This window comes from Dicentrarchus labrax, unplaced genomic scaffold (genome assembly GCF_905237075.1).
Source record: "Dicentrarchus labrax unplaced genomic scaffold, dlabrax2021, whole genome shotgun sequence".
NCBI classification, from domain to species: domain Eukaryota; kingdom Metazoa; phylum Chordata; class Actinopteri; family Moronidae; genus Dicentrarchus; species Dicentrarchus labrax.
The window spans coordinates 23,093,010-23,119,236 of NW_026136715.1; the positions used below are offsets into that span (position 1 = coordinate 23,093,010).

Sequence of the window (26,227 nt, forward strand, 5' to 3'; positions counted from 1 at the left end):
TCTGAAAAAGGGCCATTCATCCAGCTTTACCCAAACATATGAGAGCAGAGGCGCCTGAATCATTAAATAACAAATCCCCCCCTTTTCTCCCATGGGTGTTTCAAATGATATACACAGTTGAGTAAGAAATATACAGTAGGTAGGAGCAGTGGCATGAGAGTGGACAGAGGGAGAATAGAGGGCCGAGGAAAGAGGGAGGGGAAAGTAATAAATGCAGGGAGAGAAGGAGATGGAGGTAAATAAGATGAGGAGGAGCAGAAAAAAGTGAGGGGCAGAGTTAATAGTGTACCAGCCAGGCAGGCATCAACAGGGGAGTTGTTATCACCCAGGCATGTTCACAAGCCTTCAAAACACAAACCAACCTACTTCTTTCTGCTTAATCCAGAGGTAATACTCCACCCAGACCCCCTAGACGCAATTCTTTTTTTTTTTCCCCAGTGAGGATATCAACAAAACACCGTAAAGCTGGAGGGTCTTTGTTTTTTTTTCTCCTCAGTGACACAATCCTTCATGCTTTCAAGGCCACTTTTTATACCAACCTGCCCCTATTTCTCACTCTCACTTCTAAAGCCACAAATGCTGCCACCAAACACAACAAGAAAAGCTGTCACAGTGCAAGAACCAACATCAGTAGTTCCCAACTTTAGGTCCACAGGATTTCAAGGGGACCTTGACTAAGTTCTAGCAGCAGAGGAAAAAAGTTTGGTTTGATAGTTAGAGGCAAGACATGGCAGGAGATATAGAAATACGTGAAAGGTATATATCATATAAGGAGACTCTATATTAATATCTGTGTTATCCTTTTATATACATTACATAAATGCATCCAGTAGTAACCTACAGCATTGTGGCTAATGGCTAATAAAAGCTGCTCTTGTGACACAATGATGTCTGGTTCTGAGCTGCTTGCATTTTTTAAACATTTTCAAATAAGATGTGAATTTAAGACCCCAGGATTTCATAAATAATGTTTATCTGATATTTCATTTCTGAAGTACAGACTCGGATGGTTTAGAAATCTAAATTTCTCAGGTACCAAAATGGCTTGGCCAAACAACAACTTATGCCAGGATTGTGATGAATTGCCCACAAATATCATCCTAACTCCACTGATCTGGGTGCCAGTGCTGGCTCAAAGCTTTCCAGAGTGTTGCTAAGTGTAGCTGATTCTCAGCCTATCTCAACGCATCTAAAACGTATCCAAGTCTGGCAGCCAGAGGCAGGTCACATTTGGTGTTTTTAAGTTGCAGTAGGTCTGAATCAGGTGGTTTCGCTGAGTTGTCTTGCTGTAATGTTGTTGTTTTTTTTCTTTACAATGTTTAGTTTACTCTTTGGGCTATTTTTTGAGATACAGGATTGTATTAGACCTGACATGAGAAGGCCTTGAAATATCTTACTTTGATCTTGGACACACTGTGTTATACTGTGTATTTTCCCAGGACGGAGAGGTTCTTGCATTGGTGGACATGAAAAGTATTTGAATGAGATGAAAGATCCCAGGTTCTAATGTTAGCACACTAGCTTTCACTTTTTAACGTCATGAGAGCGCGCGTCTTAATGCTTAGCCTGCCAGACTTTTTACCTTAAAGTCTGATTTTCTTTTTTTACGGTTGTGAAGCTGTCAGCCTTCAGAGAGAGAAACAGACTGTTTTCCACTGAAACTCCAAATTAGTAATGACAGACTTGGAGACATTAGCAGTAATACTGACAATTCTCCCCCTTCTCCTGGCTTTGAAGCTCTTCTCCTTTTCCTCTCTGTTTGCGATGCATGTCGTCTGGAGGATCAGGCAGTGTGGAGAGCCAGGTGCGAGGGGCAGGAGCTGATAAAGAAGCAGGGCTGCTATCAGGACACAGGGCCTGATAAAGGACAACACTCACCACCACCACTTCCTGATTTATAGCTGCCGTAACCACAGTGGAGCCATGACCACAGCAACCCCCATTTTACTGACACTTATATTTTATGTTTATTTATTTTCGTTACAGAAAACCCTAGCTATTATAAAGCCTCTTTGTCTTCTAATATCTTTTTGTTGAGATAGGAGTAACATTTGATCACTGATAATATATTATTTAGTCATAAATCATTAGACTTGACTAGACATTACCAAAAGTATATACCCCGATATTGCACTCATATGTGATTGTTTAACACCTCATTTCAAAACTATGGGTATTAATATGCAGCTATAACAGTCCCCACTCTTCTGGGAGGCTTTCCACAAGGTTTTGGAACCTGGTTGCAGGGATTTGCTCCCATCCAGCAAACAAGAGCATTAGTGAGGGCTGCCACTGATGCTCAGGCTTGGCTTGCATTCGGTGTTCCAATTAATCCCGAAAGTGTTGGATGGCTCTGTGTGGGCCCGCACTGTTCCTCCACACCAAACTCGGAAAAACATTTTTTTATAGACCTGGCTTTCTGCATTGTGGCACTGTCATGTTGAAAGAGAAAGTGTTGCCACAAAGTTGGAAGCACATTTTGTCTAAAGTGGCCTAGCCATTTGTCATTCTATTAATAAATAATATATTGCTCCTATAGGCAATACACTGTATGTTAAATGCCACACATTTCTGCATCTAGTTTACAGCCAAGGCTGTTAATCCAAGATGGGAGTGGATGCCAGCACTAGATAGAGAGATGAAGGAAATGAAAGACTCTAAAAGAGTAATAAACGGATTAATAATGTGGAAGGTTCCAGCGGCCAGAGTTGCCTCTCTCAATTAGTGCTAAATCAGCAGCGGTTATTAGCCTGCCCCTAATTGAATGTGATAGTGAACCGTGTTAATGCAATCTTCCAGGTGTAATTGGTGTCAGAGGGAGAGGTACATCCACTGCTAGCCCTGTCTCTGTACCGGGCCTCGCATTTGCCTGCTCATTCATTTTCTGCCCCCACGTGACATCAGCCAGTACCCTGAACATGTCTGATCCTGCCTTGCTGTTACTTCAGGGAAAATCTCTGCCTCCCGAGCGGGCAATTCCTCCAGAGATGATCCAAGTGAATCCTCCAACTAATAAGGAAAGTCTCAAAAGCTCTCTGAGCCTTTTGGGTATTTCAGCACTGTCTTTCGGAAAGAGAATACAGACATCAATCTGCCTGATTCAGTCTTGAAGTGTGGTGGAAAATGGCATATTTATAGGCAGATACGAACAACCTTACAAAGTGATGAATACAACCAGAAAAGTGTGACTTTTCTCACTCAATTCTTTCAGTTTTCCAGAAGCTGCTGCCCAGAAGCATCCCCAAAAGATGTGAAAAGAAGTGCTGGCATCATGCGTCTCCGTGGGGATGGTGATGAGTAGTATCTGGCTCTCACTAGATACAGCAATTGGCATTCAGGCCAAAGAGTTAAATTCTTGTCTCATCAAACCAGAGAATCTTTCCTTCATGCTTTCAGAGTCATTTAAGTGTTTTTTGGCAAACTGCAGCCAGGCTGTCATGTGGCTTTTTCTCAGGAGTAGCTTCAGTTCGGACCACTCTCCCATAAAGTCTTGTTGATGGAGTGCTGTAGAAATGGTTGATCTTCTCTTTTTGTTCAGTTATTTAGTTTCAGCTCTAGAAAAAGTGGTTTAGGGTGGTTCCAAATTCCTTCAGTGATGGCGCCCACTGTGTGCTCTTGGGAACTTTCAGCGCTTTAGCTTTTTTTTTTTCATCCTACTCCTCAGATCTGTGCCTCAGTAGAATTCTATCTGTGGAGAGTTTTTTGAATTTCATGGCTTGGTTTTTAGCACTCACATGCATGTGAACCGTGACACCTTTTAATAGACAGACTTCTGCCTTTCGAAAGTATTTCAAATCAATTGAATCTGCCTTAGGTGGACTCCAATAAAGTTTTACACCTATTCTCCACACAGTATGGAAACTTTGCATCTGTGCACTTGTATCTGTGCTGCTGCACTGCATCATTAAGCACTACACCAGCTGTCAGTAATACAGCTTGTCAAGAGTGACATAAAGAAAAGACAACTTTTTACCATTCAATTGTTTTCTGGCTGTAGTTCACATTCTGATGTTAAAACACTGAAGAAAATAAATAGATATATATTTTCTGCGTCTGAAAATAGCATGTTAACACTATCTTTATGCCATTATAACATTATCTTGATAGATGTTGCTTTAATATAACCACAGAACTGCATAAATATTTGTTTTTGTGAATATGTACAGTAAAGAGATTAACTATGCAGAGCTAAGGATGTGTAGTCAGGCAAAAACTGATTCCTTTGCAACTTTATATCCATTTGAGAGATGTTTCAAGGGGTTATAAAAAAATAAAGTCACTTGGAAATGCATTGGAGTATGTTTACAGATTAATGGCATACAATGAATCTGATCCATTTTAATCTACCAAACACCAAAATAAAGTAAATTATAAAATGTGTAAAAGTGGCTTAATATTATCCTAGTTCAGGGTATTTATTAAAGCCGACTTGCCACCGAAGTTATTTAAAAACTCTCTCACACACACACACACACACACACACACACACACACACACACACACAACCATAAACACATATGCTAAGCCTTTGCCCTCCTCCTTATCTCCATCTAGATGAGGCATGTGGCAACTGCTCTTTCGGGGCGATCTGCGATGCCCAGAGCGGGCAATGTGTGTGTGCATCGGAGTGTGTGGAGTCCCACCAGCCTGTGTGCGGAAGTGATGGCACCACCTACAACAGCGAGTGTGAGCTGCATGTCCGGGCCTGCAAAGAACAGATGGACCTCCGAGTGGTCAACCAGGGAGAGTGCAGTAAGTAATGCATACATATAAACAGTGTGTGTCTAATGCTTACAGTGTATCATATGTATTGTTATTTAAATTATTCTTGACATACTGTGCGTATGAATCCTGGGTGATAAGAGAAAAAAGAAAGAAAAATGTATGAAGTTCTTTTTCTCGAGCTATAAATTAAATGTGAATATAAAAAATGCAAGTAGAACCCAACAGGAACCTCATACAGCTGCAGGCAGGCAGTTCTTATTTTAACAAACTTTGAATGAAATTGCAGGGTATTCAGATGGGGAATTACCGAGGGAAAATGTATACATCAGTTTTAAGTGAGGGTTATATTACAAGAGGAATTTGCATGCATGACAATTAGGAAAGGACCAGAGAAATTTCATTTAAATATCTATTCCAGAGAAGCATTTTAAGGTCTGGTGTGAGTGAAATCCATCAAAACAACTCAATGAATATTTCCTTTTTTGCATTGACCCATCCCACTCTGACCCGTCCCTGTGCTGTGTGTGTAATTCAGAAACATGCGGCATCACCGTTTGTGCCTGGGGTGCTCGGTGTGTCCAGAATAAGTGTGAGTGCCCACAGTGCTTGGGCGAGGCCCTCTCCACGGTGTGTGGAAGCGATGGCACCACCTACAACAACGAGTGTGAACTCCGCATGTCCTCCTGCATGCAGAAGAGGAGAATTGATGTGGTGAAGCCCGGCAGCTGCGACGAAGGTAGGAAATGGACTTTGAAATGGTGTAATTATGTTAACCAATCGCCCATTGAAATGGTGTAATTATCTTTATCAACTGACCTGTGGCGCAGTATTCAGTCATCTGTGGATTTTCATAATGGTTGCATATGCCACCAGCAGCATGCCAACAGGCTAACATAGCGAAAGATGAAGTGAAAGTCACACTGCGTGTCCGTCAACAAAACCTGTTACATGAACACAAATTACTTCTGGGTGATTAAGTTCAGGTCAGCTATACTTTTTTTCGAAAACAATATCTTCATGCTTCATCAGTCCTTCCATTTCTTTAGCTGCTTTAAATTCTCAAATAGTTACCAGGGTCTTTATTAACCTCAACTGCAGATCCAGACCCAAGCTCATATTATTTCTAATGTACCCTATTGTATTATATATTTATTTATTTTATTATGTTTTGGTAAGAAAGCCAATTTTCTGATCCGCTCCCTTTCTTATGTGCTGCAGCTGCTGTTTGTTGTTTCTGGATCTCAGCACTTTCCCCCATTTTTACTCGTTGTCTCAATAAATTAAAGCAAATTAATTATTGTTGGTCCTACTTGGCCATTTTTTAATTCGGTTTGAAGCTGCTGTCAATGAAACTCAACACAAAGCCTTCCAGAAGCTTATAATGCATAAAACTTCCCATCTTCCTAGCATGGTTTTAATGTGAAATATCTGGAGGAAGTGGAGATCCCCTCCAGACATGTATTAGGCATATTCGACAATAATTTGCTTGGAACAGTAATGTGTGTCTGATGTTTTTTCTGCACAAAAAATACAATTTCTACATTAAAATCCTTAAAAAGACATTCACTCCTTCTACTTAATAAAAAATTAAAGAAACTGTGAATATGCAAATGTTGCATATTTTCCTGCTTGACACACGATGTCTCCTACTTCACTGTGAAGTCCATTCTCATACGTTGCATACTGGACCAGGATTGACCTCCAAACTAATTGTGATGTCAAATGCTTGTAGTCCCGCCCCTTAAAATCAGATTTTCAATGAGCACAGAGAAACTTTCCATATTCAGAAGATGAATGTGAAAACATCCTTCCAGCGTTAAACTCTGCACAGACATCATTCTGCACAGTAAAGCTCAGAGAAAAAAAACTCAAGAGGAAGAACATATTTTTCAGTGGAAGACGACCTTAAGTTTCATTGATATTAGCATTGAAATATATTATTTTAAAAGAGAAACTCAACAGACTGGTGCGTATCACATGTTCACCATCTGAGCCGATGATAGCACAAGTCATTTCACTTGGCTTTTGTTAGGTGTTATTTGTTTGTGTTGTCGCGGTTATTGAATACCAGCTTTTATTTGAAGATTTAACAGTATACATTTTATCAAGCCCTTTTGTCCAATTATGCTTTGTGTATATGTGTGACCAATGGCACTTAATGTGAGTACCCTTGATTTCTACGCCTGTGGCTCTGTCGTTCCTCCACATTCTGAATAAATGAGATCTAATTCACCATGCAAATCATATCTTGATCAGCGCTGACAGACCGAGGCAGGATATCACAGTCCCTCGCTTGGCCTGTCTTGGGGGACAACTCTGGAGGGAGCAACATGCCAACCTCTGGTTGTCATGCAGACGATGCCGTTCCCCGTCGGCTGTTGGGTTGTCGCATGGAACATAGTCATCCTCTGACGAGGTGTGAAGGGGAGCAGATTACACCTGCCAGCAGGAGGGATGGCTTGAGAGGAGAAAAGAGGAGGTAGATGGAGGACAGAGCAAATAGAGATGAGAGGAATCCTCTCCTATTTTGATTGCTAGCCAGGGGTGTTTCATTCTTTTCTTTTTTTTCTTTCTACTATTGTCTACCGCATTGGCCCTAGGCCTGTGAGGCGAATCGTGCCGGCAAAGCTTCTCGTGGTCGATTTAACATCATTTCATTGACTGAGACGAGTGACCTTTTTTGTATGTGGAGCATGAAGAAATGTGAAACCGTATGCCCACCATGCAGACTCTTTGTCACCACACATACATACACCCTGTGCTCTGTCTGTCTATTGGTTGTCTGGTATCAGGAGTAAAACGCTCCCTCCCTGCCTAAGGGCATTGCTTTGCTCGTGGTGCCTCATGGGTTAGTTTTTATTCTTTCTCTCATAGTGTCTCCGAACATCCTCCTTTTTTTCATCAGTTGCTCATTTTGATTCAGAGAAAACCATCAGGCTTACACAATAGATTCTTGTTTTTTTTCTCTCTCCGCCATTCCACCCACTCATGTCTCTCTCTCCGTTTTGCACTCTTCTCCATCAAAATTGTATCTCTCGACAAAAGGGGCACCGATGCTTTCACAGATAGGGGTGGAGATGGGATTGTCTGCAACCGATAAATTTCACCCCAGGGGTGGCCACTGCTTCCAGGTCCTTTCAGCCCCCCTTCAAATCTGACCCAGACCCTCCACAGGACGTCTGCTGTCATTGTACAACGATCAAAACCAAGTTGCTATTCTTCCCCTTGAAATAACCGTGTTTGGCTGTGAGATCTTTGGCTATATACTGTAGAAATGATTTGTTGTTGATAAATTCATCCCCGCCTAGATGTATGGGTGGTAGATTTTGGCAAAATTAGTAGTATATATTGTGTAATATAGCACTCTGTCACAAAATATAAGACCAAAGACTGTATTTTCTGGCTCTATTGTAGACAGCAGCAAAGCTCTACATCACCGGTGTGCACAACCCCCAACTCCATACTTCATATCTAAGATAAGCCTAGAGAGGAAGTGAACATGTGATTTATTCGTTTACGTAGACCTGACTTAAAAACCATCCTCATTAGTCTTGTTGGGGGGAGGGGAGCACAGAGCATAAAAATGGAAGTTGTTTTCTTCCGCCTTTTGTTTAACAGTAATGAAAAATGACAGTGTTCCCACTGTTGGCCATACAGGGAAATTTATCACCTGTTTAATTTCACACTCGGGTAGGCCTGGCCTCAGCTCCTTTTCTCGACACTGACAAAGTGGCAACTCAGAGCAGTGCATCACCTACAGGGGCCCAGGCCCCTTTTTAATTGAATAGACGTTTAATAAACAAGATTATGAGTGCAGGATCACACAGTGACACTCGGTCCACACCCTGCTCCTCACAGATCAGATCAAGAAAGCTCCAAAAGACATGAAAGGGCATGGGGGGGAAAAAGCAAAGTGGGTGTCTGGGTGGGAAAAGAACTCAGTGAGATCAGCGGATTTTTCCTTCATGGTCCATCCATCACGGGGCTCGTAACCTTCTGTTGAGGCAACAAAACTTATTTTTCTCCTTATGCCATCTCCACACACCCCATCCCTTCTCCCCACCGGGCGTGACACTCCATCCCTCTCTATCTCACGGAACCTTATTTGGACTAACACGCTGTCACACTCGTCAGGACCAGGGCGTACGAGGGGACTGATAGATAAATAGATGGAGCTAAAACAAATGCAAATTGCGCCACGCTGCGTCCTTCGGCAGAGGCTGCTGTGCCGTGACACGTACCACAACGAGGGATTATTTGTTTCGAATAGATAGATGTCCACGTTGGCAGTCACGCAGGTCATGCTATCATAGCTATCATAATAATATTGGCTGCTGCTGGAGCTACAGATATTGACATGAATAATCTGGTTAACCGAACATCTTCTGGCTCACACACATTTTCTTCACTCTTTTTTTTTACCCTTTATCCTACTTTTTTTCTTCTTCTCTCTATTTTCTTTAACACACACTTCTGGATAGCTTATCCCCTCCATCACTTCCTCTATTGTCAAAATCATCTCCTGTCAAATCCTTGTAATGTCTTTTCCTCCCCTTTCTTCTACATTATTCTTATGCTATTCATTTCCTTTCTTCTCTCTCAAATTCTGTCTTCTTAATGGGGCTCCCTTGGCTAAATAGACTCCGGCTTCTGACATAATTGAGTAAAAAGGAACGGATGGGCAGTGCAGAGAGAATAGCTGATGCAGCCATCTTAGCTGGGGATGTATTAATTGAAAGGTTCATAGGCAGCACGGGTGGCGGGCACATCAAAGAGCAACAGCTAATTAGGACCCCCCTCTGCCCTTCACTTTTATTTATTCCATTCTAATGTCTTACCTTTTTTATTTATTTATCTTGTCCCTGTAAGGGGGCCTGAGCAGAATATGAATTGGCTACTCCTGCATTTCCCTTTTATTATGTCTTGCTGAGCTGGCGTACAGTACACAGATACAGGTCGCCAAGCACCAGGGCCGCAGCTCTTGTTATTATTTCTCTTTCTGATCAGCTCTGGAGTCGGCTGACTTCTCGCTTTCAGGTGACAACTGAAGCCAAATACCTGCGATAATGTCACTGCCGGTTGAAAGCCATTAGCCAGCGCATTAGCCCCGTCACAAAATGTTACGTTTAACTTGGGCTGTGGTTCACAATCGATAAGTAGCTACAACAGCAAATTCGAGCAAAAGGATTAGGGTCTGAGGTTCTGCTGGTTTAAAATGGAGACAGAGCGAGTCCTTAACAAGTCCTGATGTCTGTGGGGGATGTGGCCTCTGAAGCACTCTACACAAAGCTCCAGCTCCACTGTTGTATCCACTGCTAATGAAGTCAAGGCCCCTCCACTGTATCGACCACTCAAAGCTGTCACAGTCCATTGCTGATGACCCATATCAAAGAACAGCCAGGGCTTCATCTGCCCCTGCATTGTGACCTGCTCCATAATCTATTTTAGAAGATGGGTTATGCTAAGTGGTACTTCCATCACTACGACATTGATTTCACCATTAGAGGTTGCGCATCAATACAGAGAGTTGAATGAGCCCTAAAAGTATATGGGAAGAGGAAGAAACATGTTGATTACCTGATGTTTTTTGAGCCTTTCAGCTGCACTGGGAGCTTTTAGTTGGACTGGATTCCTTTTTTGAATAACAAATTTGTTTCAAATGAACTTTCTGCCAGCCCACGGGGTGCCTCTCTCTCTGTCTGACATTCTCTCCATCTTTCTTGCTGACTGCTTTCATTCCCTGCCTTCACACACATTCACCTAATCTCCCTCAGGAGTTCCACTGTAGGTGAAATTTGCAACTTCAAAAGCAGGATCCTCCCCCTTTCTGTGCCTGCACTCTGGAACAGCTTCCGATTTGTTTTTCATAAATGAATCTCCAAACTCTCCCTCTGGATAGCTTTTTTTCCCGTCCTTCATGTATCCCTTTAAAACCTTCCTTAAATTCCTTACCTTGTGCTAAAGTTCGCACAACAGTTCAACAAAGTCAACAGTTTTGTGAACTACTGGATAGTGATTACGGGGCTTTGTTTGGCCTTGCTACCTCTTTAACCAGGAACATAAGGTCAGCTAGAGCGGCTCTCTTACTTCGATCTGGAGAAGTGCTCTTTTAAAACAAATAAAAAGGTCTTCTAGGGTCACAGTTAAAGAGTTGCTGGGACAACTTTCTTTAAAGTCTCAGGCGATAATTAGATTTTACAGAACACTTTGCAATTAGTTGTATTCTCATATCAGGAAGCAGGCACCCATAAAGCAGGCCTTGCCACCAATTCTCTCTGCACACTTGGAGGCCAGAGTTAATAATTCCCTCCCCCTTTTTGTCTGTGATTTAATTGAAATGAAAAGGATGCCTCGCTGGTGGTGCAGAGATGTTGTGTCTAATTTATTTAGTCAATCTCTCGCCCTCACTTCACTTGGTCATTATCTTGTACTACCAGCAGCGCCTTTGGTTCCCTCTCTCCACCGCCAGCGTGAGAGAAATGTAAATTATCCCAACTTTGTGACATTCCTAATGTATAAATGTAGCCTTAACTTTTGAGAAATATGAGCAGGACACTGTTTCCACCTGAAGCTCTGATTAAGGGGTAACTCCCTTGTGTGTTTGCTTGTTTTATGAATAATATTGTGTATTTATGGTGTGTTTTATAATGCAGAATGTGGCTCAGGAGGGTCCGGCTCAGGCGTGGAGAGCTGTGAACAGGACCGCTGTCGCACATTTGGAGGCTCGTGGGACGAGGATGCAGAGGACGACCGCTGTGTCTGTGACTTCACCTGCCAAAGTGTGCCTCACAACACGGTACGGCTTCCTTCAAAACCTTCACAAATACGCAATTGATGCAATTTGTGTCTCTGAGTAGTAACGAATTGGAACACACAAACTAAAACAAACACTACTGCTGTTGACTTATTCTTCCCTGTGGTGGCTGTTTCTCCACAGTTCATCAGGGAAAAATGCTAATCAGTTTAGAAATAATTAAAAAGCAGTCCTTACAACTTCAGACCCCCTCAAATTTTTCTCTTTAGTATCAAAAGCAATCCAGAGAGTTTTGGTTACAATGCAAACAGGAGTGCCATTTTTGACAGTACTAACACTCATGATGTCCTGTCAGTGTGGTTCTCTGGAACACTGACACTGTCCTGTGTCCTTCCTGTGCAGATATATTTGATGCGTTGAAAACCTGTGGACGTACAGGCAAAAAATACTAACAATTTCAAATTGCATTAAATTTTTTTGGTCTTGTTTAGTTGGTTTCTTTTCAGGAAAACTGTCTGTCTATCTAACTGTCACTATCGCAGAGCTCTCAGCTGCATCTCTTCTCCTGCGTCTTCATCAGCGTTAGTTTGCTTAGCTAGCATGGATGTGGTTCAGTTGTAATCACAGGACCTGAGTTTGAGCTGCAGAGAGTTGTCGTAATAACTTTGGTTCCATACTTACATCAAGTCCTGACAGCTGAGCTATTTCAAAGACAACGGAGATGTGGTTCGAAAGCTCCTGAATAAGCCAGTAGGGGGATCTTGAGTTAACTTCAGTCAAGAATGAACCGATACATCCGGTACATACAATACATACAGGGCATGCTTCCCTAAGACATGTAGTGACTACGCCAGAGAGGTTGGACCAAGTCATTGTTTTGCAAGTCTCAAGTCTTTGCTATCAAGTCAAGACAATTCAAGTCCCAATTCCTAAACTTTGAGTTTCGAGTCCTAAACAAGTCATAATGCACTCTTCACCCAATGTAACAACATTTCAACAACAGAACTTAAAGTAAATTGATTTAGTTATTCGATTGGTCAGATTGGTTTAAACGAAGTGCATCAAGCATTAAGGGTCAACTTGCTGGGAATGAACAGCAATAACATTAGTTGTTTTAAGAAGGGGAAATTAATTGATTGGTACCACACTTTTTAAATAATAAACTTATATTACTACTTAATCTTGTGAGCTTGGGAAAAGGTAGCAAGTATTTTCAAGTCAAAAGGCTTAAGCACAGGTAAAGTCAGGAGTCATTGGTGTTAAAATCCAAGTCAAGTTATAAACTTGACTTTGTCGAGTCCAAGTCATCAAATTTGTGACTCGAGTCCAAGTCACACACCTCTGCTGTGCCATCAGCCTGTTAATAAAGGGAGTGAAACCGAGCAAACAGATATTCAAGTCAAACCAGATATTATGTAGAATAATACTCACCTTTCTGTCATTCTTTTGTAGGTTTGTGGCTCAGACGGGAAAAACTACAGCAACGAGTGCGAGCTGAAGAAGGCCAGATGTGAGAAACAAGAGCACTTGTTGATTCAGAATCAGGGACCCTGTGCAGGTCGGTACATTTCACCACTCAGAGTTACATTACAGTGCACAGAAGCACCCTCACCAAGACTCATTGCCATTGACATCCCATTTCTCCACTCATTTCACTCATTGATGGGGTAGTAATAGTCCATAGTTGGAATATAATTCTGACAGCGCTGCTGTTGTCTCTCTGCAGTGTGATCACTGTAGACATAAGCAAATTAAGTGAAGAGGGTCAAGGTTAAATTTGATATGTGTGATTGTTTAATTTGCTCAGGGAATGATGATTCAGCACGCTTGCGGCTTTTCAGCAATGCTGTCGTTCATATGTTGCAAACTGACCGGTCCTCTGGGGCTGGCTAGTGTGTAGAGCTACGAATCTTTCTCACAGGCCCACGTATGGACTGAGCTGATAGCAATAATGATTCACTTTCCCAGCCGAGACATTCTGACAATTTAAACCATTAAAGTTGTGTTCACAAGCTTTGCTTCATAACCCTCAGGATACCACTTTACCCCAGCTTACTTTAATATAAAAACCCTCTCTTTGCATGTAAATGAATGGCATTTATCAGCCAGAATCAGATCAGTGGCTAAATAGCAAAGGTTAGCCGCCTTCCTCTCTGTGGCTATGTTAAATGAAGAGCTTTTGCTCTGATGCTAGCGCAGGCCAGGGAGCAGACCAAAAGGCACTTAAGGGATTTGGTGTGATCATTTCAGCCTGTTTGATTCCCCGTGGGTCTAAAATAGAGGAGGAAGGAGAGTTGAAAAGAGAGTGAGAAAGAGGGAGCTGCCAGTGTTTTCACACACACCCCTGCAGATTCTTCTCCTTCCTAAGCTGGCCTCCTTGGGCACTGACTGTCACGCTTCTCTACCATCCATGGATAATCAATCCTTTTTTTGAAGAGCCCTCTATGGGTACGAGAGCTCTGGGCTCTCCTTTCCTATCGGCAAGTGCAAAAACTCAGATCTTGGGGAATTTCACTGCCCTCCACATTAGCTATGTAAGGAGAAACTTCATTTGACCTCAACTCCAGAAACTTGCCAGCTCTCACTAGTGGAGCATAAAGGCAACCTTGTATTTTAGAGGTTCGGGTTTTTGGAAAAACTTTACCTCTTCTGCATGCAGCATCAACTGTGTCATCTGCTGCATGCACATTTGCAAAGTTTGCCTCTCATAGCATTTCCAGCCATCGTCTATAGCTGCCTGCAAACCCAAATCTAGGTCAGGGATTTCAGTAAAATCCAAAGAAATTCTTATTGGTTAACAAGAAAAGCAAACATGTGCAGATGTGCCCTTGCTGGAATATGAAAGACTAGCTACATTCGCTGCAGCCGAGATTGCACGGCCGCAGACCTTGAAAATGTGAGGGTAATACTGCACGTCACAGTGAGCTGCATTGTGCTGGACAATGGCCACTGAAGAGGAAAAACCCTTGAAGGGTGGAAGAACATATGAAATTAAAAGTTCTCCTTGTCCTAATAGGCTCAGTGCAGATAGCTGAATGGAGCGCTGGAAAGTGGCAAGTTAAATGAACTGTGTCCAAAGCCCATCTCTGGAGTGGGAAAGCACTGGAAAAAGAGCGAGCCGAGTCATCACCATTAGGCTGAGGCTCATATCCACACCAGTAGCGGTGTGATTTATGGCCCCTGTATCTCCAGCCTCCAAACTCCAAATGAGCAACACAAGAAAAAGAGATCGGGAGGGGAATAGAGAGAGACAGAGAAAAGAAGGGAGAGAAAGATTCTGTTTTGTTTCTGCTTTCCATCTCTTCAACTTTACTTTTCACTCCAAAGCTTGGAGAGAATTTGAACAATGATATTTTTTGCATCGGCCATTAAACAAACCCCCTCCCACTGTATGTTTTGTTGTTCTTCTCTTCCAATTTTTGGAGAAGCGCCAGTTTTTGGGAACACATTTGTTTTTTTTTTGTTGAATGTAGTTCTTTATTCAGAGCTGTCACACTAGTTTGAAGGCTGGTGCATCCTTAGACAAAGGAGCTCTCCACACACTGTGCTCAGGCAGAAACTGCTTGGCACATTCCTTCACATTATGCAGCAGGCTTTCTTTTTTTTTTTTTTTGGGAAGGTTGTAGGGCAGCAGCGCAATTCCGTAATATTAGACAAGAACAAATGAAGAGAACATGCCTCCTAGTAGGTGGTAAATGTCAGCTGCCGCACACGCTTACCAGCAACGCCATTGTTTGTTTTCACTGGAGGTAATAGCATCATTTTCCCCCTGATTTTGAGCCATTGTGGAGAAAGTAGCAAATAGAATTGTTATCTTGAAGCCGGCTGCCAGCCTCTCCACCTCTGCCCCTCAAGCCAATCGCATTGTTGGCAAAAAGTTACATGTTGCTTGGAGATTGTGTTGTCTAAATTCCCCCTTCCCCGACTAAACCCCTCCCCTGCCAATGTAATCACTCAAATGTTGGTGCTCTTCTTTCTCTCCTTGTGCCATCTCGGTTTTTGTTCCTACCTCATCAGCGATTACAGCCACATCTCCGCCTGAGCTGACAGCTCCCCAGCACTGCAGTCTGTCTGTGTACGGCTGCTGCCACGACAACTTGACGGCCGCCTTAGGAGTCGGACTGGCTGGATGTCCCAGTAAGTTCTCCTCAAGCCCCCCCGGCTTTGACTCTTCAACCTCAATGTGTCCTGAGATTGTTGTGTTCACGAGAAAAAAAAAAGTTGTAGATACTATCAGGCTATTTCAGCACATGGGGCTTATTGTCCTTGACTGCAATTACAGCACCAGAGTTGCAGAGCTGAAAACGTTTCATCTTAATCCAAGGAATAATTATGATAATGTTGCACCATATCAACAGAAAAATCTCTTCATCTGATGATCTCGACGAATGATAGCAAAGAGACGGGGGAGAAAATGCTGCATCGAGCTGTTAGCTAGGGGATACAGTATGGATGGAGAAAATGCAGACTTAGAAATAGGGATATACAGAGATTTAGCAAAGGGGAAACTCACCTAAGCACACTTTATCCACCTTTTTATTTGTGGAATAGGGCTTACCCAACATTTGAGCCTAGCATAAATCTTTCATGCAGAGTATCCATCATAGTAAGCAGTATTCAGCTGCTGTAAGTTATGGGACGACAGGGTTAGAAAAGCATAAACCAGTGATGTATTGCAGAGGAGTTTGATTTCATCTGAAGCAGTAGAAGTTAAAAGTGACACCCATGTTGCTCTGTTTTTCCTCAGGTACCTGTCAGTGTAATGTCTACGGCTCCTACAAACGGACGTGTGATCCAGCCACCGGCCAGTGCTCCTGTAAGCCAGGTGTCGGGGGACAGAAGTGCGACCGCTGCGAGCCGGGCTTCTGGAACTTCCGTGGCATTGTGACCGAGAACATGAGCGGCTGCACGCGTAAGGAATCACGTCTTTGTGCCTGTGCCGGCCGAGCAAATGTACTTGTACTGTACCGTTACACGTGACTTCAGAAGTAATTTGGTACAGTGCTAGTCGCTGTATGTATGATGCTTTTTGTTCCTTCCCATAAATTGCTTAAGGCACCCTTGCACCTTCTTTTCACGAAGGGTCAGCTCACACAAAAATTACAAAAAAACATTTTCTCACTTACCTCAAGCGGTATCTAGCCATGCAGAGAGTGTGTGAAATATCTGTCTCTGAGATTTCTGCTGTGACCTCAATAGTCAGGTCAATTTTATTCATATGACCCAAAATCACAAGTCACACATTTGGTTCAAAAGGGTTTCACAATCCACAGACAGGCTCTAGCTCCTTTGTTGAAAGAAATCCCACCATGTCCTTTAGTCCTGTCAAAACTGTATTGAATGAGCTTTTTTCATTTGTATTCAAGTGAACAACGGGGTCAGGACCGCTTGTTTGTCTTGGTGTAATGCAATATGGTGACCAGCTCGCATCCTGCCGCTGAGGTATCATAGGACATACGCTCCCAACGCCACAGAGCATTTTCAGTCAACAGCAGGAAGCCTGCAGGTCCCTCACCCGTGGCCTGACCTTAACAAGGTTTACCCACAGCAAGCAGACAGCACGCTGCACACCAATACCAGGTTCAGCAGGAGAGGAGGGGAAAAAAAACACACATCATTGATTCTAGGAACATGATGGGGATGATGTCCTTCCCTTGGGTTGTTTTTCTTGAGTGTCTGTCTCGTACTCCTCCTCCTTCTCCTCCTTTTGTGACCCCTAAGGCGTTGTGAACTATCCCCAACCCTTGACTCTAAGACATAGACGTATCTAAAGCAAAGTTCAGAAGCTAAGGTTGCCTCAAACACACTTTTGCACGCAACATAAACCATGCTATTTCTATCCCTTCATTGCCCCTAATTGATTCATTTTTCTAATCAATCTTCTTTTTTTTCCCTCTACCTTTCCACGGCAGCGTGCAACTGCGACGCCACAGGCTCCGTCCGGGACGACTGCGAGCAGATGTCGGGTCTGTGTTCCTGCAAGACGGGAGTGAAGGGCATGAAGTGTAACGTGTGTCCAGATGGAAGCAAGATGGGCATGAACGGTTGCGACAAAGGTAACAAGAGAGAGCGCTGTGGCGACCGGTGGAGCGTTGCTAAAAACCATAAACACACACATACCTTTTCTCTTTCGTCTCAGCTTCTCTCTCTCATTCTGTGTTTTTCTGTCACTCGTCTGATCCGTGGATCAGCCTCGTAGCAGGGCAGTTAATCGATAGTCATTAGGAGAATACTGGAGTGTACAAATGACATGTGCGTGGCACATCGCCCATTGATGTTTCATTTTCTCTATATCATATTCCATTTTGGATGATTCACAACACTTCCATGAGGATGTTTATGCTTCTGCATAAGGACTATTGATTACTTCGATTAATAAAGAAAACAGCCCCGGTGATTGCACAAGCTAAAAAGCCGGTTGAAGGAAAGGTTAGCTCCTGCTGTGGGGGCCTGCAGCTCCTTGATTAAGATGCACCATCAGATATCGACTGGAAAGTCAAACGCTTAATGAAGCCAGCAGTCCCAGCACAGTGGTGGGGCACTCTGCCACACACCCTGCCAGATGAAAAGACAAGGTACTGAGGAGTGGTAGCACATGAAAGCAGAAGCCGAGGAGTGGGGGGTACTCTAAGCCTCTGTGATGTTGCAACAATGCAAAGACCCCACACTCACAGCCTTGCCGGTGGATGGTGGGCTCCCCTACTGCAGCTCCTACTGCGGCAACTTCAAGGCTTCAAACGCTCCTTCTGGAGAGCTTGGGGAGAGATGTGCGGAGAGAAAAAAAGCAGAGTCTAAATATCCTGAGTGCACACCTTTGCACAACTGTTTTTTTACCATAGTAATACAGTTAAGGGATATTTCTGTGGTTTTTGAAAGTATGAATAATTCACATCGTGTTGCGTACAGGTAACTAGACTATATCACATTAAGATTACATTACCACTGCTGTACTGTGGTTGTAAGGAGACTAAAAACACTCTCTTAGAAACACTAGGAATGAAACAGCGTCCGTCAACCTGTTCTGCACACATTTTTAAATTAGACACAGTTGGGTTAGAGCTGTCAGGGGTTGTGGCTCTGTGCAAGGCTAGCTCATTAGCATCCTCGTTACAAACACTAGTGCTAACAGTATCCCATAGCAAGCCCACGCATAGTGCAAAGACAAGGCTTAGCATAGTGTTAGCATGTTATATTTGGTGTTGAAATGTAACCCCAGCTATACATGCTAACACTATAAACTGGACTCGTGTCACTCACTGGGTGACACAGAAAGAGGGGGTCGGGGGTCTATAGACTTTTTGTCCAAATCTTGTGTATGACACCATACATAAAAGTGGAGTAAGCTCTGAAGTCACAACTGCTTTACTATTACGATTAACATACAGTGTATAAGAATGTGTTAAGGACTCAAAAAACAATTTTTGTTTGATTGTTCTTCATCTCTTCATTACTCTTTCATCATTTTTCAGTCTGAGAAACCAATTTAATGGCTGTTTAACAGGCACAACTTTTGCTCACTTAAATATAAGCAAAAGTTGTATAATTGTTAAAGTTTAACATTAAATATGCATGCAAATTTTTTACACAACTTCCAACCGCAATCAGAACTTATAAAGCAGCATTAGTCCATTGTGATTAGGGGGCTGTACAGAATGTGTAACAACATAAACCTGTTTCTTCCACAGGTCCTGAGGCTCCGACTTCATGCGAAGAGTTAGTGTGCAGTTTTGGAGCTTCTTGCATTGAGATGAACGGCCAAGCCCACTGCGAGTGCCCCTCACCTGACTGTGATGAAAAAAACAAGAGCAAGGTGGGTCTTTTCAAACCCTCTGGACGAGAAATAAGTAGTTTGATTTGCAAGTTTCTTATAAACAGAAAAACATTGTTTCAGTGGCCTGCAGGGAGTTAACATGTGTTCCCATCTCCCCTCTCTCCATCTCTGTCACCGTGGAGCAGGTGTGCGGCTCAGATGGGGTGACCTATGCCGACCAGTGCCAGCTGAGGACCATAGCCTGTAGGCAGGACAAGGACATCACAGTGCAACATTTTGGACAGTGCACAGGTGAGCCCTGTCGAAGCCTTCGTGCATCACTCGTCGCACGGATGGCCAACTGTTGTCAGACCCGATCAAAAGATAATGAGCGGTGCCATGGGCCTCAAATTATCCCCCTCCTGTTGTTTCTCCTCCTATCCATCTCTCTGTCTCTGTCTCAGAAAGGAAAGTCACTGCAACGTCTATACAAATTTAGCTTGAAATTTGTGTTTTGTGTTTTGTGTCCAGGTACCTGCACACGATGGCAATCTCACTTATTTATAATTAAGCTAATCTAAATATCAACAGACAGATTTCTGTTTCATGGTTAAGATCACAGTCACATGTAAGAAGTCATGTGTGTGCAAGTTCTCTTCTGTCTGAGGCTTTTCATTGTTTGTAATACATAGAGTACAGTAAAGTAAGCTCTGCCCTCACCCTGCAACTGTCAGACGAGAGCTAAAATCATGTGTGACACTGGAGGAAAGTTAGAATAAGAAAGAGAGAGATATTATAACATTTTAAAACCAAGGGCTCTGTAGTTTGACTGGAGTCTGAGCCTTGCAATCCCACAAGATAGCAATGACACTTCCTTCTTGCATTTTCACTCCTCTGTTGGGATTTGGCTCCATCTTCAAACCCTCCTGTTGGGAAATGCGTCAATCCCTTTGCCGCTTTATGCTGCCAGGAACACGACGCTGTTTCAGTATGGTGGTGGATGTAGAGTACATGTGTACTGAGTAAAAGGTACAGCTTTTAGCCCATGGTCCAGATGCTGATGGACATTGTTTGGTTCGGTGTAATAGGTGCTGGGACACGTGCCAAGGCCATGGCTTTCATGTACAGTGAAGTTGTCGCACTGACTGCCAGCTTGCGTCACAACGGGGTTCTACAGACGCCGCCGGCAAGCTCAGTAGGGAAGAGGAGTGCCAGCTGTGCGGTTCTGGCCATGAGCCACTGCCAGGTGTCTAGCATTTTAAGATGGAAAAATGTTCACTCACCTCATCGCTCAGTGGGCACAGATCAGGTGACCTAATACTGTGGCACCAAAAAAGCAGAGTCCTCTTCGCTTATCTCTCTTGAGCGCTCTTTGTCAGACCCAAATTAGGTCATATCCATAGGAGGCACGACTGTTGACATGGTCTGTGTTGAACTGCAGTTGCAGGTACACAGATAAAGAATCCAAATATGCTCAGCAAGAGATCGACAAGGCTTTGATAAGTCCCTGAACATCTGGTAATTACAAATTCAGTGCCGTGGGTTACCAGCAAAAGGAGCCAAAATCCAGAATGGTTTCACATTTCTCTGTTGCCTGGCAATAGAGATGTGGGTTGTGTGTAATTCCTTACCTAGCATTGCTGCACACAGAAGGCAAGAAGGCGCCTCGCAGCGGACCTTTTCTCCATGGAACCCCTCAGGGGAGGAACAGACAGGCGAGCGCTCGGGCCCACCGACAGCCACAGAGGATCTTTTAATTTCTTCCTCCGGATGCGGTCGCACCGTGGGTAGCTGCACCGCCGCCGCTGTCGGCTCGGGGGTTAGATCTCGAGCTCATTTCACGTGTGGCTGGGTGCGAATTAGCATTTGCTCTGCCTCCACCCCTCACCACGCCGCAGCCCGGCCTGCCCTCCCCTCCCGCTGTTTACATGCAGTGCTTCCAGACACAGGGCCTCAGCGCTGTGGCATGCTAATGCTCACCGAGCTGCACTGTGGTTTGACAAGAGAGCAATGCCAAGGGCTTATATAAATGAGTGATTATTGATCTTTTTTAACTTCATTGATCTGTCGCAAGTTTTTATTATACCACAGAGCGTGACTGCTGCTGCACAGTGTGCCTCTAATGGGCAGGCTAAGAAAAATTCACAGTCCTGCCAGAGAAGCTCCTTAAAATTATTCAGTTTGTGAATAAGAACTTGCAGCAAACTGCGTGGTTACCCAGCTACCTCTGAAGTCTCCCAGTTAAAAGGCAGCACATCCACAGAGTACAGCGTGGGGTTTTTCTAGCTTCATGCTGTATCTCAGCAAAAGATGAAGCGCTATCTGAGCAACCCAGTAAAAGATGCAAGAGCTACTGTACCAAGCAGCAGAGCAGAGGGAGGGCATTTGGACCGATGAGCAAATTCTGGCACCGGGGGAAAATGGCCACCAAGTTGGCAATGACCTGCCTCTCCCATATGGTGTTATCACCTGTAGGTTTGCAGCAAATTGGCAACGAATGCCAGCATATGGCATCGGCAGCCCTCCGCCTGCATGTTAGGGTTCTGTTGCCTCCACCATGTCCTGCGATTTTCTCTCATTATTCAATCCCTCATTCTGTTCCCACTGTTTGCCTTGCCATATTCTCCCACTGCTAGCTTTGTTAACCTGTTTTTTTCCCCTTCTGATTTAAAACCTTTTCTTTAGGCATTTGTCCCTATCATTTTCTTGTTCTTGGCTCTCTGGCTCCCTTTTCTACCCCCTCCGGTCTCCTGTATCCAGATTCCTCCTCCTCCTCCTCCTCACTGAGCGCGGCTGACACCACAAACAATCTTAATAACCACCTTTCAACAATAACTACATGGCTGAGACAAGCCGAGATGACAATGATTTTTTTCCCTCTCCATCCTGTGACATAACTGTCCGTTGCTCCACTGAGAGTGAAAAAAAGCACAAAAAAAGGCAAATGGACTGTTAAACCTGATTAAGAGAAGCATCAGCTGAACAGACTGCGCTGCCAGTCCCTCTCTCCTCTTCCAGACGTGTGTTCTTTTCTTCCCTTATCCCACGTCACAGAGTTCGCTGCTTGAGATATGCACACACACCCAAACACACATTAGACACTTCCCAGGGAGCGAGCCTCCTGACGCTAAGCTTGGCACCTGACTGACAGGTGTAGCCAAGAGGAAAGGCAATGCATGCCACCATTCTTGGTGATAGCATCAATGCTCTATGCACTCCACTCCAAATCTCTCACTATACAAATATCTGCCGAGCTTTAAGCTGACACTGTGTGTCTCCCAGGCTTTCTGCCGTCTCAGTAGGTATCACATTTCACACCTCGGTGAATAATTGCCGATCAAATAGGCGATTATAGCAGTGTAATTAAGTCCTACACATAATGTTAGGCGAATCCTAATGAGGCGCAAATCTACGGTATAGTTTTTTTTTTTAATCTTCTGTTCATTGCACCCACACGCTACCACACATCTATGCTCGTGGGGCGTAAAGAAGTAAAGGAAGAACGACAGTATTGTCACGCCTGCTTGCCTTGGCTAAATCTGAAGTGTTCACTTCCGTAGCATCTCTGTGCCAACTCACTTCTCCCCCTCAGGAGTTTTTGTCCTATTTATCGTTCTTTTATCGCAGACAGTTTGTCCTTTTGCACCAGAGCTTTTTGCATTGGTAATGATGGTGTCTCTATGGAGAGCCTCTCCTCTCTCCCTCATTTGGAGTGATTTCTTGCCGTGTGTGTGTGCGTGTTTGTGTGCATCTGTTGACAGCGGTGTGTTGTGGTGGCGTTGACGGATGCTCATGCTCTCCGCGAGCAGCAGTCGGACGTCTTTGAAGCCAGAGTCAAAGCCGGCTTTTTTTGCCCCATTTCTATCAATCATTCATCACCGGAGGCACTGGCTGTTGGTGATTAAAGCCTCGCTACTGGAGGGCAGCATTTGAATATGGATATATAATTCATAGGCATTGGCACAGCATGCACGCACACGAACATGAATATTGTGCACACAAATGCATGCCATATGTGTGCACACAAGCACAAACACACTTCGCACTGTACATTGACACCAACTGGAGTAGTTTAACTGTGTCTGGGCAACATAACTCATCTGCAGGCGAAACACACTGCAGTGCATATAACTGTGAATGCAGTATGTCATCTGCTGGCATATTCCATATTCACTCTGCATATGGATGCACTTTCATTACTTAAGGTTTGTCAAATAAAGATTCCTGACATCTCATACATTGCAGGGTTTTTAATCAGAGGTTGCTTTTACAAATGGGAGCTTGCATATATGTGTGTGTGTGTGTTCTTTTTTAATGTTATTTCCTAATGACATTGTTGAGCATCAGGGAGAAGGGTTAGAAGATTAAAAAGATCATAATCATTCAGTGAATGCAGAGGTAAAAAGTTATTGTCAACAGTAGGTTGTAATAATCATTAAGTGGTTTTATTATGTTTTATTGGTTAATGATGTTTTTTATTTCCTATGGTGTGATTTTTGAGGTGGTAATGGAGCTAGGTGAAGCAAAATCAAACATTTTCATCTTTGCTCAGTCATTCATCCATTCCTTGCTTCCTCCCCTTCCCTCCACCAGAAACCATCTCTGAGCCGGCAGACCGACCCACCCCCAACCCCTCCGCCACCCCCCCCAGCTCAACCGCTGGCGCCACCATCACCACCCCCGCCCCCTTCGACCGTAACAGGGTGTGGGGCATCCCGCCTCCGAGGACAGCCGAGACAGTGACCATTGAGCGGCCCCCAGCCACCACCCCCTATCCCACCCTCATCCACAACCACCCCATCCACACCCAGCCTCAGCCGCAGTCCACGCCCGCTGCCGCCACCACCCCCTCCTCTCGCAGCAGCAGCCCTACCCCTTCGGCCGCTGCGGCCTCCTTCGAGGGCTCGGGCAGCGGGGATCCAAGCGGGGACGACCAGACTGAAGAAGAGGAGGAGCTAGAAGAGGAAGCGGGTAGCGGCATCCCAACAGAGGCCAGTGGGGCAGAGGAGCCTGTCGGTAAATCCCTGCTCTTTCACTTCATTACCCATAATGCTTTGAGGGGTGTGTGGGAAGGGTTTGGACAAACTCATAGTCTCTTCTTAGCTGACATCATAACACATTCATGCCATCATCTGTTAATTGAAAGCTACATTAACATCAGCTTATGTATTTGTATGCAAATCGTCTTTTAGGAGACAAATGTCAAAGGCAGGCAGGCAGGGAAGAGAAATCTGTATAAACAGATGCTGTTGATGTCATTCCGCATAAGATGTATATCTCAATTTCAGACAGAAAGGAATGTATTTGCACGGTTCACTGTTGCTACATCACCCATGCTCTTTTCTCCCATTCCACTGGCGCTCTCACTCTCAACAGCTAGCAAAACAAACCCAGGCTCTGTAAAATACACTCTCGGCAGGCCGGATGGAACTGTTGGCCCGCATCCGGGGATCTCTGGAGCCTGACTTGACAGGCTGATGTGACTGGGAGGTTGAGGTGTGAGTGTGTGTGGAGGTCGCGTACCTTGTCACATGACTAGTCTCAAATCTTTCTCGACATGCCCCCTTGACTGTAATAGCAGGCTGTGGTTCCTGGGGCCTCTGCTTGGACAACAAGGAATGACTGAGACTTTTCAATCAGACCTTTTTTTAAATATTTTTCAGTTGTTGTTTTCCATCCATCCATCCACCTTGCCTGACAGCTTGCAGTAACAGGATAGGATTGATGGAACAGCGGGGCCCCAATGTGTTCTTCAGCTCTTCCTCCTCCCCTCTCGCTCCTTCTCCCCGACGCTTAGATTTATTCTCTTGTCAGAGGCTGACCAGAGTGCTCGGTGACGCGAGGAGCATGTAGCCTGTCTGCCGAGGAGACCCGGTTTCTTGTGGCGGTGTGTGTGTACGTGTGTGAATGAGTGTGTACCCAAGCATGCCTGGATGTTTTTTACATTGTGTATGCTCGTTGAAATACCGGCTCACACTTCAGTCTGTGAGTGTGAAAGTGTGAGCGGATTAGGAGATGATTGCACTGTGCAGATTTAAACATGGATATTTAAATCTGCACTAATCTGTGTTTCTTCACAACTGTACTTTGTGTGTTTGTGAGGTGTGCTCGTGCTTTTTATATGTATGTTGAAGTCTTATATTTGTTGTGTGTGTGTGTGTGTGTGTGTGTGTGTGTGTGTGTGTGTGTGTGTGTGTGTGTGTGTGTTAGTCTTATCTCCCTCTCCTCATGTCACTGAGTTTGTCCAATTCCGAGTGCACATATCACCGTCTGAGTATATAAATGTGAACAGGTCAGAGGTGTGCGTTTGTGCGTGTTTTTGTATCCACGCTCTGTTGAAATCTGTGCCTCTGTGCGTACCTGTGTGTGTGTGTGTGTGTGTGTGTGTGTGTGTGTATTTATTTGACAGCTCTCATGGCTCTTACTGGAGTCATGCAGCGTACCCTTGCTGTTGTGCAGAGCCCTCTTTCCCCCACCGGCGCTTTCCTCTCTGGCCCAGCATCTGTAAATCTGCAGACCACACGCCAACAGATGCCCTATAAACCCCCAGCCTCTTCCCCCTCCTCCCCCCAATCCTCTCGCCTCCTTTGACCGCGAGTCCTTGAGCAGGACGTCCCTCGCCTCTGACGTCTTTACGACTTGTTTAGCCGCGAGCTGTTTGCCTCCACGATTATTTCTAATCTCTGTGCGGCCATAAACTGCGCCGCCTCGACCAAGTCGCCCACCCTCCCTCCACCAACAGAATCATTAGAGAGGACGGAGCTTCGCTGCTGTTACACACTCTCATCCTTCAGAGGGAGAATGCCCAGCCACTTTTATGTCTTTTATGTCCCAAGATAGCCAGATATACAGTGACCGTAACGCAAACACGACTGTATGTTTCTTTTTTTCCCCTCCTCAGAAGCCTTGAAGGTAACTGTCAGCCAATCAGCAGAGAGCAGTTATCACATCCCTTCGGTATTTAAAGTGCTCTGTGTGTGACATGAATGGCAACAGTG

At 44.3% G+C, this 26,227-nt stretch overlaps 1 protein-coding gene across 7 annotated transcripts in view; it reads left to right on the plus strand.

The window, feature by feature from the left end:
* The window catches only part of agrn (agrin), a 245,088-nt gene that overhangs the window by 179,459 nt on the left and 39,402 nt on the right, over positions 1–26,227 (plus strand). For 6 of the 7 annotated variants that reach the window (XM_051426468.1, XM_051426470.1, XM_051426469.1 and 3 more), the window contains 10 exons: positions 4,555–4,752; positions 5,261–5,461; positions 11,379–11,521; positions 12,932–13,037; positions 15,497–15,616; positions 16,227–16,391; positions 17,392–17,535; positions 19,165–19,289; positions 19,436–19,541; positions 23,823–24,245. In XM_051426468.1, coding sequence (XP_051282428.1) covers positions 4,555–4,752; positions 5,261–5,461; positions 11,379–11,521; positions 12,932–13,037; positions 15,497–15,616; positions 16,227–16,391; positions 17,392–17,535; positions 19,165–19,289; positions 19,436–19,541; positions 23,823–24,245 — 1,731 coding nt within the window. The remainder of the gene's footprint in view (positions 1–4,554; positions 4,753–5,260; positions 5,462–11,378; positions 11,522–12,931; positions 13,038–15,496; positions 15,617–16,226; positions 16,392–17,391; positions 17,536–19,164; positions 19,290–19,435; positions 19,542–23,822; positions 24,246–26,227) is intronic. The other variant, XM_051426473.1, reaches the window with a different exon arrangement.